The sequence below is a fragment of the Syzygium oleosum genome, unplaced genomic scaffold (genome assembly GCF_021117445.2).
Source record: "Syzygium oleosum isolate NSW1041296 unplaced genomic scaffold, Sole_v2.1 Sole_v2.07, whole genome shotgun sequence".
NCBI classification, from domain to species: Eukaryota; Viridiplantae; Streptophyta; class Magnoliopsida; order Myrtales; family Myrtaceae; genus Syzygium; species Syzygium oleosum.
The window spans coordinates 8,081,394-8,104,922 of record NW_026607491.1 but is presented as its reverse complement, the minus strand read 5'-3'; the positions used below and the strand labels follow the sequence as shown (position 1 = coordinate 8,104,922).

The window sequence follows — 23,529 nt, the reverse complement described above, 5'->3', positions numbered from 1 at the left end:
TTTCGGTGCGGAGGGAGGGAGGGAGGGAGGGAGGAAGGGAGGAAGAAACAAAAAATAAAAAAGCGGGTAAAGAGAGAGAGGGAGAGCAGAAAACGAGGGAAGAAGAGAGGGAGAGGGAGAGGGAGAGAGAGAGAGAGAGAGAGGAGGGGGGGCGGAGGAGGGAATTTGGTTCGGATATAAGATGTGGAGGGAAGCTGCCTCTCTCTTTGGCCTTCTTTTTCCCTTTTTTTTTAATCTATTTTCCTCTTCTTCTTCTTCTTTTTTTTATTGTAATTCCCCTAAAATCTCACCGAAAATTACAGGATAGTAGCTTCTTCTTTTTTTTTTATTCTCGGGAAAAATTACTGAATAGAGGCATGTTACTAAAAGTTCATGGAGTACTTCATATTCGTAACCGAGCGACTTACCAAAAAAAGGAGAAGAAGAAGGAGGTTATGGAGTATGCTACAGATCAACTATAAATTAGAAGGTTCTCTCATTTGGGTCCTGATAATATAAGAAGTTACCTTAAATTTGGGTTATTTGTGTATATCCGATCTGAAGAGAGATGAACAAGAAGAGAAGAATCGTACGGGGTATGCATGTAGTATGCGGCGTATGTAATTTCAAGTTATTGTCCGGGTCCCCGTTGAGCTCCTCGACGATTCATTACTTGCCAGACTGATCCTAACCGACAAATCTTATAGGCCGGGGGTACACAATTCAAGGAAAACGGAGTCCGGTCGGAACGTCGATCGTCTCACGGATTTGGCCCGACTCTCGAGGCGGTCGATGGATCCTGTATTTGCGAAAAAAGTGGAGTCCGCGTGCTTAATGCAAGCGACTCCCAAACCCCGAGACGTGTGAATAAGATACATAAACCGGCATTTTTGCGCGAATTCATTTCCTTTTCATTTGGAAAATTGAGAGGAAAATGGTTTTGGGCAGCGAAATTTCCAAGAAATTTTATAAGCTCAAAACGACGCGACGGATAGGATCGATTTCATTAATTGTATGACTCGTCGGGACGAAGCCGAGCGTCTCGTCCCGCGGAATCGAGGCGGTTCGAATCGGGGGGGCCGCATTACGCGCGCCCTTTTTTTTAACAAGCGGCGATCAATCGGCGGGGGTAGCTAGCAAAAAAGCGGGGCGATTATTTGGCGCGAACTCCGCACGAACCGTACCCGCGGCGAGTGAAGCCGACGCGCGGATCCCGCCCACGCGCTCCCCAGTTTCGCCCACGCGCTGCTCCACCACAAGATGTCAACTTCTCATCATTCAGTACCGCCACTCGCACGCGTCACCTCAGTCGTCCTTCTTCTTTTTCTTTTTTTTTTCTCAATGCCTTTTGCTTTTGCCAATCTTCTTTTTTTTTCTTTTTTTTTTTGCTAAAAAGTATCTAAAATCGAGTTTAGAACGGTTTTACCAATTTCGCATTATGTTTAAAATTAAAATATGAAATAACAATAGAGTAAAAAAAAAAAATTGGTGAAAAATAGAGTCAAAATTTGAAAAAGCGAAAAATTCATGGTAAAAAAAAAAGGTCACGTCAAGGAGATATATGGGCCTTGTTTGGGTATTATAGATCTCTGAGCTTTAGATATAAATGTAGAAAGCCAAAAACAACCGCCCTTTCCTTTGAATGTTTACCTTTGCATGGTGCAAGCATCCACTGGCTAGGATCTTGAGCCTTAAAATTTAAAAATGGGTTTATTGAACGAAAAATAAATGATTTGAATAATATTTTTTTTTTGAAATGATGGTTTATATAGTTTATAAAAAGAAATAATAAAAAATATTTTTCATCGCTCGTGAAAATGTTTAGACATCAATTTCCGTGTACGATAAAAATATATTTTAGTGGCTAATTATATTAAGCGAGAAAAGCGATCGATTTTAGAAAAATGTTTTTTAAATTATTCATTTTTCCCAAAAATAAACGGAACCTAAAGGATATAATATTTGCCCTCGGTTCATACTAATCGACAAAGAGACAATTGATTCGGCCGATTGACAAGTGAGATTTTCACACTCGTTAATAACTTCTTCGAATCTACTAGAATCACCCTACAATTTGGGAGAGAAAACCAGACGTTGTCATATGCACTGAGAGCACCCAATAGCATCTTTACAACCTACTTTCGTATATGAAATTAGCTTAAATTTTCAAAATATTCTTAAATGCTCTTAATGCACGTGAGTCCACTTGATTTCAATAGTTAAATCCCGTGAGCTCACTCGATTCTCCAATCATTAAATTATTTAGATTTCATATGAGACCGCTTCAATTCACAATAATAGAGTTCAACTGGGGGTTATCCACTCCAGCATCCAAGAATGATCCCAAATTTTCGGTTTGATGGGTTGCCTGGCTTAAGCCAATTCAGCCTTATCAGCTTACAGATCAATTTGAAAGCCATCTAGAAGGGAAAAGGAGGGGGGTGAGAGGACATTCTTTGCACTCCATTAGTACAAACAGGAGACAAAACTCCTGCTGGAAGAGAGCACAAGTGCTGGGAACTCATCTGAATGAACACTCGTAATCCATTTGAACAAGAAATAACATCAGAACATGCCAAGCATTGCGCTCATTGCGCTTTTAAAAGGGTACCCAGCAGTTATTGCAACATTTTTCTACCGCGAAATTGATCTATCTACTTAAACAAGTGTGCTAAATCAGGATCATCCAAGTTTACATCCAGCCACCCATTCAAGCGCATGTACTCGATGTAGTGATCCGGTGGCCTTATGGCACGGGGTTTCCTTGGAGTGAAGCCATGGATCATTTCTAGATCCCGTGCAAGCCACCGGACATATGCACGGTCAAGAGGTGGTACGACCTTCAAGAGAATCTCTTCCCTTTCTTGTTTCACAGGCTTGTTTCCCATGCTCTGAGAACCTGTTCAGCAGCAGACAAGCATCATCAGGTATATCTAGGAACCGAAGACAGATTAGAAATGGCAAAAGATTTAGACATTTCCTAGGAGGGCTCAAATGGCAACTCTATAAATCCATTTTTTCACAGGCATTCTAGTTGGAATCTGAAAAAAGGAGTCCATTATAAAGATCTTGTCCGGTCGCATCCAAAGGTCGGATTATGTATGCAGAGAGACAAAAAACTTACGAAATTATGTGACATGTTCGAGAAAAAATAATACTTTGCACAGCTTGGAGGACCGGAAGCAGGGAATGCGTTGCATGGACATAATAACACCAATTGTAAATCAAGTATGACAAACCAGGAGGGGCAAGCTAACTTATGCATATTCCGCAAGTGCTGATCACAGTTCAAAGTTTGTTGGAAAGAACATCTTGTAATCGTTGCCTAGACTAAGAAACTGTAAATAACAAGGAAACTGAGTAAAAAAAGGCATTGGCCTCTTCTATGATATTTGTGCAGAGTCAAGTGCATATTCATCTTCATGACCAGCATTGTATTTGATTGATCATCTTCTGTTCTTAAAAGTCTAGATACCAGCTTACTATTTCCATCACTCCCCAAAGACACGTGTCAACATAATATCCGCCCTTTCCTGTCCTAAAGTCCCCATGCACCCATGGAAGACAGACAAAAACATGTACCAAACACTGAAAAGAAATGTCACCATGAAGGTCTCCACTATGAATTCTGAACAGAAAATAACGGAAGGTTCAGACTTGGTAATGGAAAACCCCATGCATTGGTCATACATGTATCCCCTCATTTTCTCACTTCTTGGAAACAACCTAAATATGCAAACACAACATTCGCGATAACCTTATAACCAGAAACACCATAGAATGAGGCAAAAGACGATAGTGCAATGTTGGCAACCAATCCATGCCTTTTTCTTCCCAAATAATCATTCGACCGGGTTTAAGATATACGAAAATGCCACCAGATTCTAAAAGCAAAATGCCAGATGACTTATTCTCCCATCTAAACTACTCCAACTAGGCCACATTGTCTTCCATCTGCAAATCACTAGCCAAGGCAAGATGCCTGCCAAAATAATAAACACTACATCATAATAAGGCACATTTTTATCATCCCCATCCCATCCCATTCAACAGAACAGGGCAATCTCCACAACACAATCGTCAGCACCAAATCAGCTGAAAAAAAAAGAACTATCTTTGGTCTATGCCAGTATTTCATAGTTTCATGATATGCAAGAATAGTTTGATGTCTCCGGCAAAAGGAAGCCCCACAGAGAAGACCACAGAATCAGGCAAAAGGCGATAGTGCGATGTCAGTAGCCAATCCAGCCCATGCTTATCCTTGTCACATAAATCTTCCGATTAAGATATCCAGCCCATGTATTATCAGATTCTATAGCAGAGGGCCAGATCACTCATACGTCTTCCAACTAAACTACTCCAGCTAGCCAATGGTGACTCCCATCTACAAATCACAAGACAACCATGACTGCACAAACAGTCCATCCATTCATCGCGGTCTCATCGAACCCATTTCCTACTTCCTTCCAACAACATCACCGACAAATTCAGCCGACCAGGCATTCTGTACACGAACCACGCATTTGTCGATACTTATCGGCCGAAAAGGGAGCATCTTTGGTTACGGATTGACAGTCTCACGTACAGCAACAGCTCGATTGCTCGGGCAAAGTAATCCCGACAACGCGAAGGGAGATTCGACACCGCTATCGTTTCATCGATCCATCAAGACATGTTTTTCAGCAGAATCGAACGGTTGCTCCTCAAAATTTGACGAGGTTTCGGAGAGAAAGAGGGACTGACCTTTTGCAGAGGAGATCGAAGCAGGAAGAAGAAGACGAGGACGCAATGACGGAGCCTCCGCGAACGATTTTGGTTTCTCGATTTTTCTCTTTTTTTGCTTTATTGTGTTTCAAAATTAGTTCTCGAAATTATAGCAATGGAAAAATAGGAGTTTAATTTAGTTTTAGTATTGTATATTATAATGTTTAAGTTATCTTTCACTTTATGAATTTCACTCGTAACTATATTTCATCAAATTTTATGATAAGTCATGCTTCGGGCTAGCCATGGCTGTTTTGGATAAGTAACCGGGGCGAGTCAAAAAATCCAAGAATTTCATTTTCCTTTTAGTTCATCAATCGGAAATCAACATAAACCGAGCACTGTGGTGAGATGTGAAAACACCCAATTCCATCCCGATCTCAATATGTGGAATCGTCTTGCCCGTTGTTCGGGCGACATGGTTCAAGGCCGGTGAAGAAATGCAAATTTCAAAGGCTTTTAAGAACTTTTCAAATTATTTTAAATGTTGATGCATGGCATCACGGATAAAATTTTCATATTTTTTCATTATTCTAAATTATATGTTTCGAGTTCAAATTTCAATGAGAAAGTCGTTACTAGACAAATAATGTTTTAAGATTTCTACTCTTGATAAGTCATGAGATCGAGTTATGTCATGATTTAAGAAAGATAACAAAAAGTAACTCGATTATTTTCGTCAAAATTTATGCGAAACATGCCATTTTTTTTTGCCATTTTCAAGTGTTTCAAAAATAAAATTCTGACAAAATAAATCATAGTGCATCGCCGATTAAGTAACAAAATAAACAGTAAAATAATATTTAATAATTTTTTTTGAAAAAAGACCACAAAAAATCCCAAACTATGCCACCTGTAACAAATTTACCCTAAACTTCCTTTTGTGACACGAAAATCTCAAATTATGTCATTTGTGACACATTTACCCCATAATACTTTCTTTTAGGGCATTTTCATCTTTTTCCTTTCTTCTTCTCTCTTCCCTCCGCCGTAGCCGGCGGAGAGCCGCCCTCACCGGCGTTGGGGTTGGGCGAGGGCTGCCCTTGCCGACGAGGGCGGCCCTCGAGCGAGGCGAGTGAGGGCCGCCCTCGCCTGGGCACGGCGGAGAGAAGAGAGAAGAAGAAAGGAAAAAAAAAAGAAAAAGGAAAAAGACGAAAATGCCCTAGGAGAAAGTATAACTGGGTAAATGTGTTATATAATTTGAGGTTTTTCGTGTCACAATAAAAAGTTTAGGGTAAATTTATCACAAGTGGTATAGTTTTGGATTTTTGGTGGTTTTTTTCCGTTTTTTTTTTTGGTCGAAATATTTAACAGTTAAGAGATGTGGAAGAAATTGTAAAATCGCTATAGAAAATCTTCTTGTCCGGTTGATCGTTCAGCGGCGGCTCCGTCCTCAACCTCGAGCACCGCCGTGACCAGGGCTTCGCCGCCCGTTTCTACCCACCGTTCGTCTGTCTACTCCATCGACCTTCGTCGCCGACAACTCGCTCGTCGCCTCCAATTCGGCCGCATCGGAGCCGGACGCGCTCGCGCAACGAAAGGGAATGAAGAAGTACGGTTTGCAGCTTCGGGCGCCGCCGTCACAGCAGAAGAAGCAACCGGCCCGGCCGCCTCTGCCCCCTCCGGCCGGCTTCCGCGACGACGACGGCGACGACGACGGCGTCGAGAGCGAGATCGCTCGCCAGTCCGCCAAGAACAGGGCTCTCCGAGAAGTGAGTTTTGCGGTGCCCTAGCCCTTTGGCTTCCGGTCGTATTGTCCCCTCCTCTTTCTCGGAGTTTCCCCTTACGCGCTTGTCTTTTGAATTGTGAAGATTGAGGAACAGCACAGGAAGGCGTTGGAGGAGGATCCGTCGGTCTTTGATTATGACGGCGTCTATGATGACATGAAGGCGAAAGTAGCTCAACCTCGGGCCTTGGATCGCGAAGAAAGGAAGGTAACTCGCTCTTTGTTTTGTCTTATATTCCCAGTTGAGTTTCAAGTGGGAATTTGTTTGTTAACCTGGGAAGAGAAGGGTTAAGCAAGAGTTACATTGTCCTGTCCTTGGTAATAAATGTTTGATCTGTGAATAATGAGCATGAATAGCTGACTGAGGATGCATCATACCTTCCCCTAATACATGGTTTGTTTGAGGATCTCTTTTCATGAATTGGCTTCGTCGTCGAGTTTTGGACTGTTCCAATGTATGAATTTCTTTGATGTTGGATGCACTTGAAAGTGAAAGAATTTCTAGTTCATGCAGTTTTTCAAGACTTCATTCGAAACGTGCTTAGAGTTGCTAGTGTTAGCGCACTCCATCCAGTTTAATTCTTTGATTGAGTGGCATACGGTTTCAAACCAGGGCAAATCTGTGTTGGCTTACCTCCGGATCGAATGCTTCTGTGCTGGAAGACACTCCTTGTTTGTTTCTGCTATTTGGAAACCCACTTTCTTTTTCCAGCATAAAATCTCCCATTTCTTTTTTTTATTGAAAATCAACCTTAAAGTTTACACTTTGGTTTAGTGGAAACTTTGCTTGTGGATGTAACTGCCTTGGTTGATATATTTGATGATTTATCCTCGAATCAAACTACAGCATGGGAGCTGTTTCATGTATGACTCTAGTTTTTTGAGCTCTTCTTATATATGTGTTTGCACCCCCTTTGCGCCCTGTAGTTGAATTTTTTTTTTTTTTTTATCTATTGGGGAGAAAAACCCCACTTTCTTATCTCTCATGCTGGATGAAAAAACAATGGGTCAAATCTTTCAAAGTATGTAGGTTATGATTGAATATCCTCTCGTTTGAAGTAAAAATACTCATTAATTTTCACACATCATCGGGAATGTCTTATTTATGGTCGGAAACTACTGCGGTGAATGACTTACACGAGATTTGAGATTTCCACCTACTAGTTTTCTTCATGAGATGTGAGATGAAGGTGGTCAAGTGATTTTCGTATACACTAATCCTACAGGGTTGGTTTATATAGGAAACTTGACGAGTATGTAACACTTAGTGACTGGGATAATGGCATATCCCAGCCATCCTCTCTTTTTGGGCCATCAACTTCTTTCCTCTATGGTTGGAACCTACTGCTTTATAGTGAATTTTCTCTACTAATTAACACAAAGTCTGCTTAGATAGTTAGGGTATACGATACTGGTGATAATTTTGGAAAAGCAGGTGTTATCTTCTAAAATCTTAATTGGGCAGCGAATACCTTTCACTACGATTTTTCCCTTATAATTTGATGTCAATGAAAGATTACCCCTTGGGTTATTTTTCTTCTATTCTCTGTTTATTCCTTTTGACTAGGTCTGAACAATGTGTTTCTCCCTTTTACAGCCGAAATACATCGAGAAATTGCTTAAAAAGGCAGAACAACGACAGAGGGAACAGGAAATAGTATATGAGAGAAAGCTGGCCAAAGAGAGGAGCACAGAAGACCACCTCTATGCCGACAAGGACAAATTTGTAACGAGTGCATATAAAAAGAAACTTGCAGAGCAAGCAAAATGGATGGAGGAGGAGCGGCTACGGCAAATTCGAGAAGAGAAAGATGATGTATGTTTCTTTTCCTGTCGAACTTGCATACCTGCATGTGCCTCTGTTCGTTTAGCTGCTATATATGCTGTGGGACTCTGGTGACAATCTTGTATATCATATCTATGAAACATCTTTTCCTGTCATCTAGTGCTGGCCATACTCTTGCATTTGTCTGGGCATCTTGACCAGCCGTACCCTGAGTTCCTACAAAAGTTTCCTGCTTTATAGGAGAGTCCAGTCTAGGTGTTGATAAAGGCACTCGGGTAAATTCATTGTGTTAACAGCCTTCCAGCATAAAATCTGAATTGTCACTAGCTTGTTTTGGCAGCATTAATCAGTTATTCCCATAATTACTGATGATTGAATAACCAACAATGCACATACAGCAGTTGCATTGTGAGGTCCAGCAAGTTCAGTATGATTTTACAGATCTTTCCTTACTTGAGGTCAATGACGATACTCCTGTTATAATACACGTTATCATATTTACAATCATACTGAAAGTTACCCGCATTTGTACCATAATTATCGGAGAATTTTGATCGCTTGATGCACTTTAACGTCAACTAGTTTCTTTATCTTATATCGATCACTGTGGCAACAAGTTTTTCCTAGAAGACTCACTTGCACACACAAAAGATACAGGAGTCCGTTGGCTAGTCAAATTGCTCGCTGCAGACTTTTTGTCCCTATACTTTGTCCTCTTTTCTAGATGGAGTTTGCCAGCCACTTTTAAGAAATATGTGCTGATTGCCATTTTAATATTTTCGCTGTTCTGTTATAGGTAACCAAGAAGAAAGACTTGACTGACTTCTATTTCAATCTTGAGAAAAATGTCGCATTCGGTGCTAGTGCACTTGAGTCAAGAAAAATGGAGAAACATGCCGAGTTGAAGAAGCCTGAGAAGCATGTCGAGTTACAAAAGCCTGAGAAGCACGAAGAGAAAATGAATGTCAATATATCTGGAGAAGGTCCTTCATCGATCACCAAAAACTCTCATACAGAACCTTCTAGAACGCCAGAAGGGCTTCAAGCTGAAGCTTCTCCTGACTCTAAGAAGAGTTTTGAAGCTATCCGTGAGACACAGGTTGCTGATGCTTCTGCAGAAGAAAAACCTGAACCATCCTCCTCTGATCAACCACCACCTGTCCATCATAAAAGAAGTCAGGATGCTCTTGCTGCGGCTAAAGAACGCTTCTTGGCACGGAAGAAGGCTAAAGAACAGTGATGGCTCAAGCAATTTCCAGCTCGCTCAGTGGAGCAACGCTTGGGGGTTTTGTGGATGGTTTTTACGTGACTTTCAGTTAGTATACAACTGATCGTGCATATTCTTCCATGTTGGTTCATTATCCTGATGTTCAATTTCACCTCGAACCATTGCTTTTGGCATTGAAAAGAGTTACCTTAAGGAGCCCATAGCTTAATTGTCTCCCTGGCACCTGCTAAGGCCTTCAGTAGAGTCTGTACTGTGTAGAAATGTGTTTCGATCAACAGTATGGCAAACCCTCTGTACTCGGTATTTGTTTTACAATCCTAGGAATATTGGTGGTAACTGATTAATGCTTCCAAAGAAGAGTTTTGAGTTCTGTGATTCAAAATGCCTGTGTAATTTATAGGTCAAGCCTTTGAAACCCACCAAAACTTTGAACGAGCATCAGTTACCATTTCTTCTCTGCCACAGAAGGAGTTTTTGAAATTTTTCTGGTTTTCTCGTGAATAAACTTTTCAGCGGCAATAGCATCAGAGCATGATTGTTGAAGGACAAAATGCTGCTTTCATCTACCACTTGTGATGTGGACGGATTGTGTCCCCTCTTCTTTCCAGTTTGTTAATAAACATCTTAAGCAGATTTACCTGAGATGTCTTTGTTTTTTCTACAGCCGTATGTATGTATTCTACAGCCAGGAACGGTTCCAGTACATGTGGTCCTGAAGATGCTTTGTCTTCTGTAGCTACCTCATGAAGTCAAGTGTAGTAAAAACTATTTCTATGATCCCAACTTTCCTATAACTTTCATGATGGCTGCCGCATCACCTGCATGTGAACTGCCAAGGATTTGAACTGAAGCGTTTACGAACTCTAAGGACTATTATGTAAGCAGGTCTCGACTGATCTATTGCAATTGCATGAAATTGCCTGTAGCGGATGAATTGAACGTGACGACCCACCCGGTTTAGGTGGTGGCAATTCAATTCCACCTTGTTGTATAGCGAAGGTTGTTGAACCTCACTTCTCTTTTGATCTGTAAAGTTTGAAAGCAAAGAGGCAATGGGTGACTTCCCCTTTCCGAAACATGCAATGGAAAGCTGGAAAGGGAGGCGGGCGTCTTCTTGGTTAATCAACTTTGATTAGCTCAGAACTGATGGAAGTTGATCACACGAGTAAATTCAGCGAATCTGTGGTTATTACGAGAGCACCACGACCCAAGTTAGATCTAAACAATGATTAAACCAAACTTCTGACTTCCCTTAGATAAATTAGTAGGATTAATGACTACTGGGTTTACATTAATGATTAGGATTGATATGGGGAGGCCGGAGAAAAAGATGCTAGCTCAGAAAGGTTGATGATAGAACCAGTGTAAGATAATTTAGTCCTGCTAATCAAAATTTTAGTATGGATTTATTAGATATTTCAAGTGGGGTTGCATGAACACGGTGCAACCTCCCATTAAACACGATCCATGATACATGCTGCTCGAGAAATCTTATAAAAATCGCTTCTTGATTTGTGTGACAAAGATACGCAGCACCTATCTCGCTTTAACCAAACCAAAGTTCATGATGAGGCGTCTCGGTCGGCCCTCTCCCTCAACGATTGCTTTTGTACGGCACTTCTAATTAGGCCTGTAATCCAGACGACACGCAACAGTTTAATATTCGAGTTTGGCTCGATTCGACTGGGATCTACAAGACTTGAATACTCGATTCGGGCTCGATTGATGGCTCGATTCGGTTAAGTTCTTGATAATCTCAAGCATGGACTTGACGCGACTCCCACTCGAATGGTTGACATATTCTAGTGCAAGCTCGATTTAAGCTTGAATCTTAATCATACAACCACAATGAGAAATAATACATTTATTTACTTATTCATCGGTATGGTTAAAGTATATCACAAAATGCAATCGCTCGAACAGGCTTACCAGCTATTTGTGCCGAGTTTTTTCAAAATCAATCTCGACTATTTTGATAACAAATCGAGTCGAGTTCAAAAAACCCGCGAGTGGAGCTCAAATGGTCTCGCTCGTGCCCCTATCTCTTGTTTTCACAGCAATGTTCAGTCCCCATCTTCACAGCACACAATAGATATATCGCCTAAAACAAGCATAGGAGAGCTAGACGAAGCCAGAAACGGCAAGAAAAGAATAAGAAAAGACACTGAAATTTACCTCAGTTGATGCATTTTCGATTAACAGGGAGAAAAAGAGAGAGGAAAAGGCAAACAAACTGCATTGACAGAGAGAGAAAGAGAGAGAGAGAGGGAGAGAGAGAGAGAGAGAGAGAGAGAGAGAGAGAGAGAGAGAGAGAGAGAGAGAGAGAGAGAGAGAGAGAGAGAAGGGGGGTGAGATCTAACACTTCCTCACTTTGTCTCTCTACACATCAACAGTACAGTGTTGAGTGAGCTGAATCTTCATGGAGGGTCCAACAGCGATACCACCACTCGGTTCTTTGAACACCAGCAAGGCTGGACAGTTGACATGAAGGTGATACTTGCCCGAGACCCACGTCCCAACCTTCCACTTCACACTTCCATCCACTTTTATGTTCACCAGCACACTCCCTGCGTTCTGGTCCTGTTCCAAAGCTGCCGTAAGGAACGGCGACACTGGCACGGCGCTCCCATACAAGAACGGCGACCAGTCGATCACCTCCTTGTGAGCCTGGTAGCTCTCCGGCAGCAGCGTTGGCAGCGTTATCTGCTGCCCCCGGTACGACGCGAATATGTTGAGCTTCTGGTAGTAGATGCCGATCCTCTCGTTGGGGTTTCGGGACGACAGCGTGACCTGCATGTCAGTGGTGAGGAGGCTCGGGACAGCGGAGGCATTGAACTGGTAGATGGTGGCGTCACGGAGGACGAAGGCGGGCTTGGCGGGGCGGAGGATGAGGAAGACGAGGAAGATGATGAAGAGGGCAAGGACGATGAGACCAAGGAGGAGGGAGAAGAGCCGCCGGTGGAGGCGGTGCTCCTCCTCCTCGTGGTGGTCGCATTCCTTCGCGGTCATGTCAATTTGTGTGTGACAATGTCGAATCAAACTCTAAGCCAAAGTGTCGATTTTTGAAGCAAAGAAAAAGAAAAAAATTGTGAAGAGAGAGAGCTTACACAATGAGGGGGGGCTAAGAGCTTTGGCTTGTGCTTGCGAGTCTTTTATAGAGGGGAAGCTTATGTAGTCTTTGCTTTTGGAGAGAGCTGTGCACAAAATGTGGCAATTTGGAGTTTGCACAAGGTTTTTAGGTGGTCTTTTAAAAGCTTATGAAGGGGGAAAACGTGCATTTGAATCATTAGGAGTGAGTGGTGTGAAATTGAATTGACATGGTGGTTGTTTTGTACCAACCTTATCTTGTGTGGTATATACTTGCTCCTATGTATTGGGCCAACAGTGTGCCATGAACCCTAATGGGGTCCCTCAAAAACATAAAGAGATTGAAGTCCTAAAGGACAAGAATCTTGAAGTGTTTCTCTAAAGGAAGAGGAAATAATCTTATCAAACCTAAGCTAGGTTATATACAACTAGGTTTTGTCATGACAAGTCAAAATTTTGAAGAAGTAGACATGCGAGATGCTCAGTTCTTGATACCATACCAAGTAACAGGAAGACCATGCACGAATTGTTTATAAAAAAGTAAACGAAAAAAAATGATGTTCTCTTTTTTCTTGATCAACAGGAAAATGAAGTTTTCTTGTTCTATTTTGGACATGGAAAGGGGCATTTACATGTTGAGGTCGTGAGGACAGACCAACTTCAGGTTCAGAAGTTTTTAGGGTTAGGTTAAATGCTGAAGGAGTCCTTGTGCATCTCTTTTTGTCTTTACCACCTGACACATATCATTATATTTAACTGTTGCAAACACTGCAATAAATTAAATTTACTTGCAGAAGTCGGTCCGTGTAGTGTTCTTTGAATTGATCTTGTGGTGCCATCACTCTTGCGCGTTGGGACCTAAATGTCGCTGGTAGTAAGTGGAAAGTGCAACATGAATGGCCAGGATTCTTCATCCTTAAGGGGAGACAATCATCAACGCAGCCTGCAAAAGTTCCCAATACGAAGAAATTCTTTTCAAGAAAATTGCAATTATCGTACTTCAATGAATGTGATTATAACATAAGATACTTCTCTCACAAAGTTTGGGATTGGAGAACACGTATAGTGATGTTGGGTAGCTTTGAATCTATTGTCACTCTCCCTAGAATATACCAGGACGTGTTGGGAAAGAAAGCAAACATATACGTGTATATGCTCCAAAAGGGTGTCCATCAACTTTCTGTTGGTTCATATTCTTTGTGTGGTGGGGTGAAAAGTGGGTCATGGAACAATGTGAAGAAGCAAGGAAAGATTGTGAATGGTTTGCTGAGTTAGATTGAAGATGATTAATTACATTTTGTGACTATGATAGAAGCAATCCGAAAATCATTGATGTACCATGTTTTGGTTTCATTCCAAAAAGGGCCGAGAATGATCTCTGCGATTGCTTGTTGTGACATGGACATCTCTATCGTTCTCGAGACTCTAACAACCGTTAATGGGGTTTCTTGGAAATCATTGATTTTGTCCAATTCTACTAATTTCACCCTCATAAATTATTACCACACACAGATCTGTGAATTTGGCTCCTCGTAGTGTGATACCACCGGATAATGACAAATTGAGAAGCTATACAACAAGAAGTGAGGGATTTAAAATTGAAACGAAAAACTTGATGAGAATGTATATCACGCGAGTAATATAATTGGCCGATTGCAACGTGTCGGCTGTTATATCAATACATCAAAACACCTTTTCCTTTTGGTGGTGGGGCTTCATTCTTTAGGGATTTTGTGTGGTTGGGAGTTTGGTAAGGAGTCAAATAAATAAACAAATCATTCATAACTCTGCCTCATCAAAATAGTCTCTATATATGTGTAAAGTGTGTGTTTTGCCTTGGCTTCGAAGGGAAACCATTGGAGCACACTCATTACATCACTGACTCCTCTTTTCTGCATATTTTTGTACCCTCTTCTTTGTAAAGCAAAGGCTTCTTCCTCCACATCTTTTAGCCTCTCTTTTTCTCTGTTGTGACGTTCCATTTTAACCAAACATTATGTCTCATTATCAAGGTGACACTCGCCCAAGTTGCCACCATAACCATACGACCTTTCCCTTGCTGTGCCATGTTTTGTCCATGCTCAGATGTCAGGAAAGAGACCAGTGTCATCCCTACTTAGATTGAATCTATCAATGCATAGCAATCACTAAATTCAGTTGATTGCTGAGTAATGATTCTGATGTTGTCCTCACCATAGAGAGGTGCTATAAACGCTCAGAAAGGGTACTCTCCTCCCCAAGTGCTTTATGATGTCAATGTCAAAACTTCCTCAAGAAAAATTTAGTGGTGAAAGAACAGATCCGTGGGCGACTCTGCTTGGAGCACGCCACAAGTTCAATTCCTTGCAAACATCTCAATAAGTGCGTCCGGGCTTTCGGTCCTATTGTTCACAAGATTAGTATGTGCATTATGAAGTTAGTTTACCCATCAAGAAATCTTTAGCTACTTTTGAAGAACGCCATATTCGTCCAATCAAGCCAATTACGACATGTCAAGCGTGTCAAGCGTTATGAATTTCGTTATTCTCTTCCTGAAATTATACAATCTCAAGGCAATGGTTGACTTGAATGGCCTAAAACATCATGCTCCGCAAAGAACTTGGAATCTCTCAGGCTCACCTAAAGTTGGCCTTCTCATAATTAGAGAACACGGGCCGAAATTCCTCTCTATCCTAGTCTCAACCATATATCTCACTCACCCATCCATAAAGTCTCTGTAAAAGGAGGATATATGACTTTCCCATGTTGCACAAGCTAAGGATCATTCTAGTCACACAAAGTTAACCTGAATCTCACTAGTTCGTATTTTTATCCCATAAATGAAAAGCCATAAATGGATCTTCACCGAGCATTAAGAAAATCTCCAAGCAAATTCTAGGTATATCCCATGCGTTTCATCCACCTCACATCAGGAACCACAACGAAGAAGAAAAGAAGCATACGGAAAAGGTGGAGGGAATATATAAAAGCAGCAAAAGAGGGGCTCTATCACTTCATGGGGAGGGAATTCCAGAAGGGAAGAATCAGAATTGGAGAGATGGAAAAGGGGTAGAGGGAAAAGGAAGAAGAAAACGGAAGAATAAGTTCGATCGATTCAATACTTGGCAAAAAAGGATGCTGAACAGGTTATGCTTTTTCTTGGATCGTGCTCTAAAGGCATCTTTCAAGTGATATCGCCGATGCTTCATCGACAAGTTTTAAGGCTCATAGTAGTCAGATGTTTGCTTAGTCGAATTCGGTTTTCATTCCATATTAGTAGTAAGAATATATAAGGGAAGAAAAGCCGGTACGTCTACAAAGAAAAACCTGTCATCAGTAGTGATCCTAAAACTGCGAACAAACAACCGGATGATCAGACACGCGACAAAAAAGTCCACAACAGATCCGAAAGTAGCCAACAATTGGGTGAACTCGGTCTCTACCTTTGATGCTAGTCACAGTGCTCTTGGTCGAAACGAACACGGCATCATGCGGTCAGGACCTTTAAGCTACCATAAATGCAATGGAACCATCTGCTCACACTGCAAAAAAAGTTCGCTCACCTGCCAAATCTACAATGTGCTGTATCTACTTGAACCTAAGTTTGTCACGCCATAACTTTACTATTTTTTTTTTTTTTGGGGAGGGTGGCGCGGGGCGGTGTTTGATAACTTTACTATTGAAGAGGTCCATTTGACACTACAGTTTTGAGCAAAATGCCTATCCCAGATGGGTTAATGGTCTGTCGGTTCCAGATACTGTCCTGGACCCTGGTTTCCATCTCTCAATCCAAGTGAATAAGACATGCATAGGCAAGTGATGCCATGACAAAACAATTCAACCGGCCATTCATCGATGAAATGGACGCCGACTCAACATTGAGATGGCGTGCACAGTTACTGTGCTTCTATGCAACAAGTTATGGACAAAATAAGGTTCTTTTTAGGTTCACAGGCTACAAGTGAATCATACAACATGAGCAGAACAGGAGGAAGCCCAAAATCATCTTCCGGATCATGCGAGAGACAATGCCCACTAAGATGCTCTACAGGCAGGAGCACGCTGCACACTGTTCGAAACCCAACCCTGTCGTTATGCAGAACACCGCGGTAGCGCTTGCAATGAGTTTTTCCTATCGAGGTCATAGATGTTGAACAGTCCTTCCTTCTTGTGCTTAGACGGAAAGTAATGTTGCGGAGGTATCTAAAAAAGGGTAGGGTGGCCGATTTCTTCAGGTATCAATTGTTTCAGCTCTATTTCTATGGACCGTTGACAACATTATAAACAGAATATACAGATGCTCCATCAACCATAGTTAACCCTTCTAAAAGAATAATAAAACCAAATGGAAACATTAAACTCCACATTGTATCCATTGACATCACTCGAAGATTCAAAATCATACAACTGTATATGGAGAGGTTGATACCTTGACAATCATCAACAATTAAAAGAAATCATGGAGAGTGTTCAGCGTATATGTTGTAGCCCAGATGATTACTTCATACCTAGAAGACATAGCCATGTATGTATACCTAAACTAAAATGACAATTCCCGTAATATGTGTGCAACAATTCAAAATAGCTTACTAAGAATAGGAACCGCAGACAGGCATGCTCTTGCAAGGTAGATTTAGCTGATTTATCAGAATCTAGTTTTCTCAGTATCCACCAGCTCAATTAAAGTTACCAAGCATGCGTTACTCTTCTGGATAAAATATAATTGGCAAATGATCAACGATTAGTCAAAGACGATGAATGGTCATAAGTGGATCCAATCTCATAAAATCAACGGATTCACTGAGCTCAGTCAACATGCAAGAATGTGATCACCATTTTAAACCAATTTCTCCAAAGGCCTCCGACTAAGTCTCACTTGTTATGCATTACTTTTAATCCACTACATCAACACTACTGTTCACAAACCTCCTTTTCACTCTTGTCCAAATTGTATAGTTTAAAGCTGCTCCTGCAGGCTGTGCATATGAAGAACATATATTCCTGTTGTTAGAGGCAAATCGTGGCATTTCTAGTGAGTTTTCGTAATTCAGAGGCAGAAACCTCCTTTTCAGACTTTTCTAAATCTATAAAGTTCAGACCTGCCCCCAGCAAGTGGTCCATAAAAAGAGCATCTGGTACCTGCTGTTAGAGGCAGAATTTAGCACTTCAGTGAGCCGGGATAACTCAAGATAAAAAATTCCCACCTCGACTATTTTTTTTTTCTGGTATTTGCTCAAGTTATCGCAACCTTCCTGAAGCAAACATGGTCAACCAATATCTTAGTCTAGCTTTTGCCCACCTGAGTTCAAATACTATCCTCTCACTATAAATACAGATGTTCATGGCAAAAAGAAATAGATCAAATCATATGCTTACGCTTGTGACCCCCTTGATTCAGTCATAGTTAATCGGTACTAGAAGAGCCATCTACATGCCATATTAATGACCACTAACCATAACTCACGTCCATTCACGTAAACTCCTTAGTACCAGTCCTTTAAGTATCTCATTAGAGATGCATTTCAGCTCAAGGTTTTTCCATTCGTTGGTTGGGACCAGAAGAAAAAGACCCACTGATGTAGCAACCTGTCCAATCTAAGCATGAAGGCCAAGCCACTAAAAGCACCATGTTATCTAAACGGACAAAACAAGAGCTATGTAGGATCTTGAAACTGGGGGTCCAAATCTGTGCAGCACAATTGATGAGAGTCAACATAAAGCTAGCATCTAAATGGTGTGCATATATCTTAGTAGCCCGGCATTAATATGACGCCTTCAGAAATTCTGTGCACATCAAATGGTAGTTTCCAACCCATCTCATGACTGACATACACACCAAACCTCCAGGACTCATGAGCTACCAAAATCAGTGAATAGTCCACTTTAAAGCAACTACATACTTTTCAAAGAGAAATGACAATACCTACCCCTTCTTTCTAGGTTCTTGTATTCATCTATTTGAACAATTTATTCGGCAGCAAGTGCCGCCATCCTCTGAAATTGAGGCGCTCATATTCCAAGAGAGAAGAAAGTACAAGAAGGTAATTGAAGGCTAAAAGAAATTCTATTTCTCAGTAGACAAGAGCGTAACTTCGGACCTTCAGTCACAATGCCTTGAGATACTCTAACCTCCTTGAGATTGACAATTTGAAGAACTACTTCAGATTGAATTGCTTTTCTACCCAAATTTTCAATCTCCCCCACCCCCTCTCCCCAACATAGCATAAGAGATGCTTATGGTTGCCAAGGACTCACAAACACGATGCTGCACCTAAATCTAACCTAACCAACCATGATTATTGGTAAGCTTGAAAATGCTCAAAAGCCCTAAAAGGGCCATGCTCCTGCTCAACAAGGAGCTGATACGGTCAATTATCTTTAGAACAACCCACATCACTATGCTTCCAATACAACCTGAGGCTGATGCAAACTTCGGTTTAATATTAAATTGGTCACTACCAATCACTCACAATATTTGAACGACACACGAGGGTCACATATGCCGCAAAGCAAGAATTTAACATCTCCCATGCTTCCTTAGACTCTCAGTGTCTAATTCCTTGATTAGAATTACTCGCACCAGAGACAGAACAAAATCAAAAATCAGTCTCTCAAACAGAAGGATGCTTGAAGACTTTCCTCCATTATACAAAGCACAAAAAGTTCAGCCAAAGGCTTCTTCCTAAGTCGTGCAAAGCTCAAATGAACAGAGACATGGATTACACGGAACGTATCAATTTTCCAGGAAGACATAACCAAATAGTACTGTACTCATCGAGTTCTTAACTTCTTCCGCTACGGCGGCAACATGAGATGGCAACAAGCTAGACCGCAACAATTAAATTGACGCAAAAAAATGAATCCAATGTGAATACAACTAGAAATTTGAAAAGAGAAATCTTCTACATCTACAGTATCAACAAATCAATGATCACAACCATAAGAACTATCATACAGGAATTAAATGTACATCTATACATCCATTCCTACGATAATCTCACGAAAAAAAAAAGGTATCTTTATCCATGTTAAACCACATTCAGATTGTGAAAAAAAACAAAAGAAAAAATTGAAAAAAGCAACGACGACAGCTTACTCATAGACCAACCCTGCAATCTCTCACTCCGCCGGTCAACTTCCCCGTTCCGTTATTCGCCGGAAGCCCCACCGCCAGGTTGCTGCAGAGAACCCTAATCAACCTCCGCCGCGCGCGCCACCATCCAGCTTTGAAGCGAGCCAAGGCGATGAGCCTCACTTGGAAGTTCACGGCTCCGCTCGCTCTCTCCGTATTTATGCCGCTCACAGCCCAACCGTCCACATACGAGTCCACGGCCGCGAAACTCGCCTGCACAACCGTCTGGTTCCTCGTCCCCTGATCGAACGGCGGCAGCCGCGTCGCGCTCAGGTAGTCGGACTTGTAGTAGATGTAGGACTCAATGTCGGTGTAGGATATCCTCATCTTCTTGTTAGGGTTCGCGACCTGGAACCGGACGAGCCAGTCCCCGGAGACGTGCTGCGACGCGTTGGAGACGGAGAAGTTGGCGAGCGCCACGGACTCGACCCGGAACTCGGGGAGGCGGGGCCGGAGGACGAGCCAGACGATGAAGAGCACGGTGCCGATGATGACGAAGAAGGCGATCATCGCCACCAGGAAGTAGCGGAGGAAGGCGGCGCGCCGGTCCGGGGTGTAGTACTGGTAGTTGGCGTACTGGGGGCGGGGCGCGGCGTAAGGGTAGGAGGCGTTGGAGTGGGGCCCCGGCGGGGGGTAGCCGTTGGAGTAGGCGCCCGGCGGCGGCGCGGGGTAGCCGGTGACCGGAGGTCTGGAATTGTCGGCCATGTCGGAGGAGGGAGCCGGAAGGTCCTTCCTTCTTCTTCTCCTCCTTCTTCTCTGATCTGGGTCTGCCCTCTAATGGCGAGAAGAGAGAGAAAAATGGGAGCTTTCTATCTAGAGAGAGAGAGAGAGAGAGAGAGAGAGAGAGGGGTTAAGGAATTTCTTGAGGAGGAAGAAGGAGGAGGTGCTTTAATGGCTTTGCTTGCTGATGAGCTTTGGCCTCTCCCTCACTCCTTCCGTGATTTCATTTATAGGTTAAGAATTGCAAGTCATCTAAATTTTGATCATTTGATTGGCATCAAAGATAATTTAGAAAAATTAGATTCTCTCTTTTTTTTGGGGGGGTCGAAAAAAATCATATTTTCTTGACCGGTCAAAGAAATGAGAAAAAATAAATGCGGTGAAGCTGTTATTTTGGTTTGTTTTTTTTTTTATGTACATAATTGATGGGGGATTAATGGACTTTTCTATTGATGAATAATAATTTCTATTGAGGCGGACGAATGATTTAGAAAATATTTTTCTTCAAAATTATCGCTAGATTTCGCTTGAAATAATTTATTCGTTGGAAGATGTTTTTATTAGTGACGACAATTTATGTTTAGATATTTTGGTAGACGATGAAGATATCTTTCGTTCATTCATTTTTTTAAGCGAAACAAAACTATTATTTTTTTAAAAACATTTTCCAAATGATTTATTTTTCCACAAAGCGAACATGTCGTAATTAATTATTTGGATTTAATTAGCGCTCCAAGTGCATTTTGTTAAGCAACTAATTTAAAGAAATAATTATAATTTTCAAGGTGCTTCCTTTCTCGTGCTGAAAATGTGGAAGACATGACATTGGAATGGATCTATTTTTTTCTTTGAAGATGAAATATTATCTTGACCCACTTGTCAATATTTTTCTTTCTTTACTTTAGGATTTAAGAGACATAGATTGCCAAATAACGGCTCGAAAATGTTTTTGTCAACTGTGTTCATTTTTGCTGTCACGTAGTACAATAGTTTTTTAGAGAAATATAAACGAAAAACATTATCCGATGATTAGCCATCATTTCAACTATAGTTGACTACAAAATTATGGACTCCAAGAAGTAGTCAAAAGTCAACTGACTCATGTCCGCTACCTTTCTCACCAGCCGTCTCTTTATCCCATTCGAATTGAATTGAATTAAAAAATGACCGGTTGTATCGCTCGAAATAATTAATAAATTAAAAATATTATTATTATCAATAATAAGATATATTTAAACATTTTGGATGACGATAAAAGTATTTTTTTGTTTATTCATTTTTATAAGCGATACAAGCGATTATTTTTAAGAAAATATTTTTCTAATCATTCATTTTCAGCGCAACAAATGGAACCTCGTTGTCTTGTTATGTACTCCGAGTTCACAGAGTCTGTTTGGAAGCATGGACAATGAATAATTGGATTGATGAGAAATGTATATTCTATGGTATATTCTTTTCGGAATTAAGGGAGAGAGAGTGCATGGTTATTGAAAGTTGAATTTTTTTTGAGTTGGGCTAATTATTCTTCGCTTTGATCATAAGCCCGACAATTCGAAATAGCGAACGGAGGAGAAGTGTCCGAGCTTTTAGAGCATGTGGGCCAATGCTATTGGCCCTGGCCCTGGCCCAAACAATGACTAGCAGTGCCGTGAACAGAAAATAAAGAGAAAAGGAATTCACAAGGTGGGTCCCCTACAAAAATATATCTATTATGTTGATATTAATTCGATCATACACCTTTCAATTGGACTAATTTAATTACAAAATTTTTTACATTGGTACCAATTGAGTCCATCCGACCAATTTAGGCCAGAAATTGTTAACGTGAATAATTTTTTAATAGATTTTTTTATTTTTTTATTAATTTTTTTATAAAATTTTTCCAAATTTGTTTTCCTTTTCTTCCTCTTTGGCCTGTAGCTGGTGCTCGGCCATGGCCAGTACTCGGCCACAGGAAAGGGTCACCCTCGCGGCCTCTGGAGAAAACTCTAACCCACCTTCGCTAGAGGTCGCGAGGGTGGCCCTCGTTAGATTTGGCAAGGGTCAAGCCCTTGCCTGATCCGACAAAGGTTGCCCTCGCTTATGGCCGGTTGCCGGCCATGGCAGAACACTGGCCACAGGCCAAAGAGGAAGAAGAAGGAAAAAAAAAAAAGGAAAGAAAAAGGGAAATTTATTAAAAAATCATAAAAAAAATTAATCCACGTTAACGCCGACCATGCCACATAGGACGATCATTGTCCACTTCAGCAATTTCCAGTGTAAATTGGTTAGATTGGCTAAATTGGTATCAATATGAAAATGTTTTGGATTAAATTGGTCCAATTGAAATGTTTAAGACTGAATTGATACCAATGCAATAGATTTAAGACTTTTTTTTATGCTTTTCCCTAAAATATATATATGTGTGTGCGTACGCTAAGGCTGAGTAAAAAGTCTTAACACATTAAGAGTGTGTTTAGTTCAGCATTCTCTCGAAAGCCCCTTGGGGAAATACTAAGGCTTTTGGTAATCATTTCCAATGAGCTTTCGGCCGAAAGCCAGCATTGGGAATGCTGAAAGCCTAAGGCTGGTCTAGACTAGCTTTGAGCTTTCAGTATTTACCTAATGCTGAAACCAATTTTTTTTCCCAAACTACCATAACTAATTCTTTAATATTCCAATTTTGCCCCTCGTGACTGTTCATCTTCTTTAGATTGAGGGCAGTGTGCGAGGGGCTATGACCGCCGGCGAGTCAGATCTGGCGTCGGCGGCCGTCGCCCGAGGTTGGGCAACCCTGGCGATGGCCGCCTGGGCCGCACGACCTCAGGCTTCTGTCGCCTGGGTTGCGTGACCCCGACGAGGGCCGCCTGGGGTCGTGCGACCCCTGTTGGCGGTCGTACCCCATCGCCAGCTTGGGTGAAAGGTAAGCTTTTTTTTTTAATAAAAAAATCCCAAAACCCTTTGTAAAATAAGATTTGCCAAACACTATTTTGACCAAAGTAGCTTCACAAAGGATTTTTTTACCAAACGTAATTTGCATTTCCTTATGGGGCTTTAAATTAAAGATATTTGCATTCCCCTAAAGCCCATTGGGAATGTTAAAATAAACGCATCATAAATGATGTGCAGGATCCTTATTGGAACATCGA

The 23,529-nt window shown here is 41.4% G+C and overlaps 4 protein-coding genes across 5 annotated transcripts; 1 reads left to right on the top strand and 3 right to left on the bottom strand.

The window, feature by feature from the left end:
- Positions 1-2,505: 2,505 nt before the first annotated feature.
- On the bottom strand, positions 2,506-4,874 carry LOC115674662 (uncharacterized). Of its 2 annotated transcripts, none has more exons than XM_030597128.2 (2): positions 4,723-4,874; positions 2,506-2,878 (listed from the first exon to the last, which is right to left on the bottom strand). In XM_030597128.2, exon 2 carries the CDS (start codon positions 2,865-2,867, stop codon positions 2,634-2,636), a length of 234 nt encoding a protein of 77 aa, XP_030452988.1. In that variant the 5' UTR covers positions 2,868-2,878; positions 4,723-4,874; the 3' UTR covers positions 2,506-2,633. The 2 variants fall into 2 exon arrangements, with proteins under 2 accessions (XP_030452988.1, XP_056168882.1); XM_056312907.1 differs by lacking the exon at positions 4,723-4,874 and adding an exon at positions 4,565-4,707.
- A 1,216-nt stretch (positions 4,875-6,090) lies between these two features.
- LOC115674645 (uncharacterized) lies at positions 6,091-9,865 on the top strand. The gene is made up of 4 exons (XM_030597107.2): positions 6,091-6,455; positions 6,555-6,677; positions 8,067-8,285; positions 9,052-9,865. The coding sequence occupies exons 1-4, from the start codon at positions 6,288-6,290 to the stop codon at positions 9,493-9,495; spliced, it is 954 nt and encodes a 317-aa protein (XP_030452967.1). The 5' UTR covers positions 6,091-6,287; the 3' UTR covers positions 9,496-9,865.
- A 1,631-nt stretch (positions 9,866-11,496) lies between these two features.
- On the bottom strand, positions 11,497-12,619 carry LOC115673432 (NDR1/HIN1-like protein 1). The gene has a single exon (XM_056313287.1). The coding sequence runs from the start codon at positions 12,490-12,492 to the stop codon at positions 11,863-11,865; it is 630 nt and encodes a 209-aa protein (XP_056169262.1). The 5' UTR covers positions 12,493-12,619; the 3' UTR covers positions 11,497-11,862.
- Positions 12,620-16,378: 3,759 nt separating this feature from the next.
- On the bottom strand, positions 16,379-20,559 carry LOC115677341 (NDR1/HIN1-like protein 26). The gene is made up of 2 exons (XM_056312860.1): positions 19,646-20,559; positions 16,379-16,635 (listed from the first exon to the last, which is right to left on the bottom strand). The coding sequence occupies exon 1, from the start codon at positions 20,384-20,386 to the stop codon at positions 19,646-19,648; it is 741 nt and encodes a 246-aa protein (XP_056168835.1). The 5' UTR covers positions 20,387-20,559; the 3' UTR covers positions 16,379-16,635.
- Between the last annotated feature and the right edge of the window lie 2,970 nt (positions 20,560-23,529).

Coding starts and splice junctions, on each gene's coding strand:
- LOC115674662 (XM_030597128.2), bottom strand. CDS start 2,867: ATGGGAAACAAGCCTGTGAAACAAGAAAGGGAAGAGATTCTCTTGAAG.
- LOC115674645 (XM_030597107.2), top strand. CDS start 6,288: ATGAAGAAGTACGGTTTGCAGCTTCGGGCGCCGCCGTCACAGCAGAAG. Junction 6,456..6,554: donor AGAACAGGGCTCTCCGAGAA/GTGAGTTTTGCG, acceptor TGAATTGTGAAG/ATTGAGGAACAGCACAGGAA. Junction 6,678..8,066: donor TGGATCGCGAAGAAAGGAAG/GTAACTCGCTCT, acceptor TCCCTTTTACAG/CCGAAATACATCGAGAAATT.
- LOC115673432 (XM_056313287.1), bottom strand. CDS start 12,492: ATGACCGCGAAGGAATGCGACCACCACGAGGAGGAGGAGCACCGCCTC.
- LOC115677341 (XM_056312860.1), bottom strand. CDS start 20,386: ATGGCCGACAATTCCAGACCTCCGGTCACCGGCTACCCCGCGCCGCCG.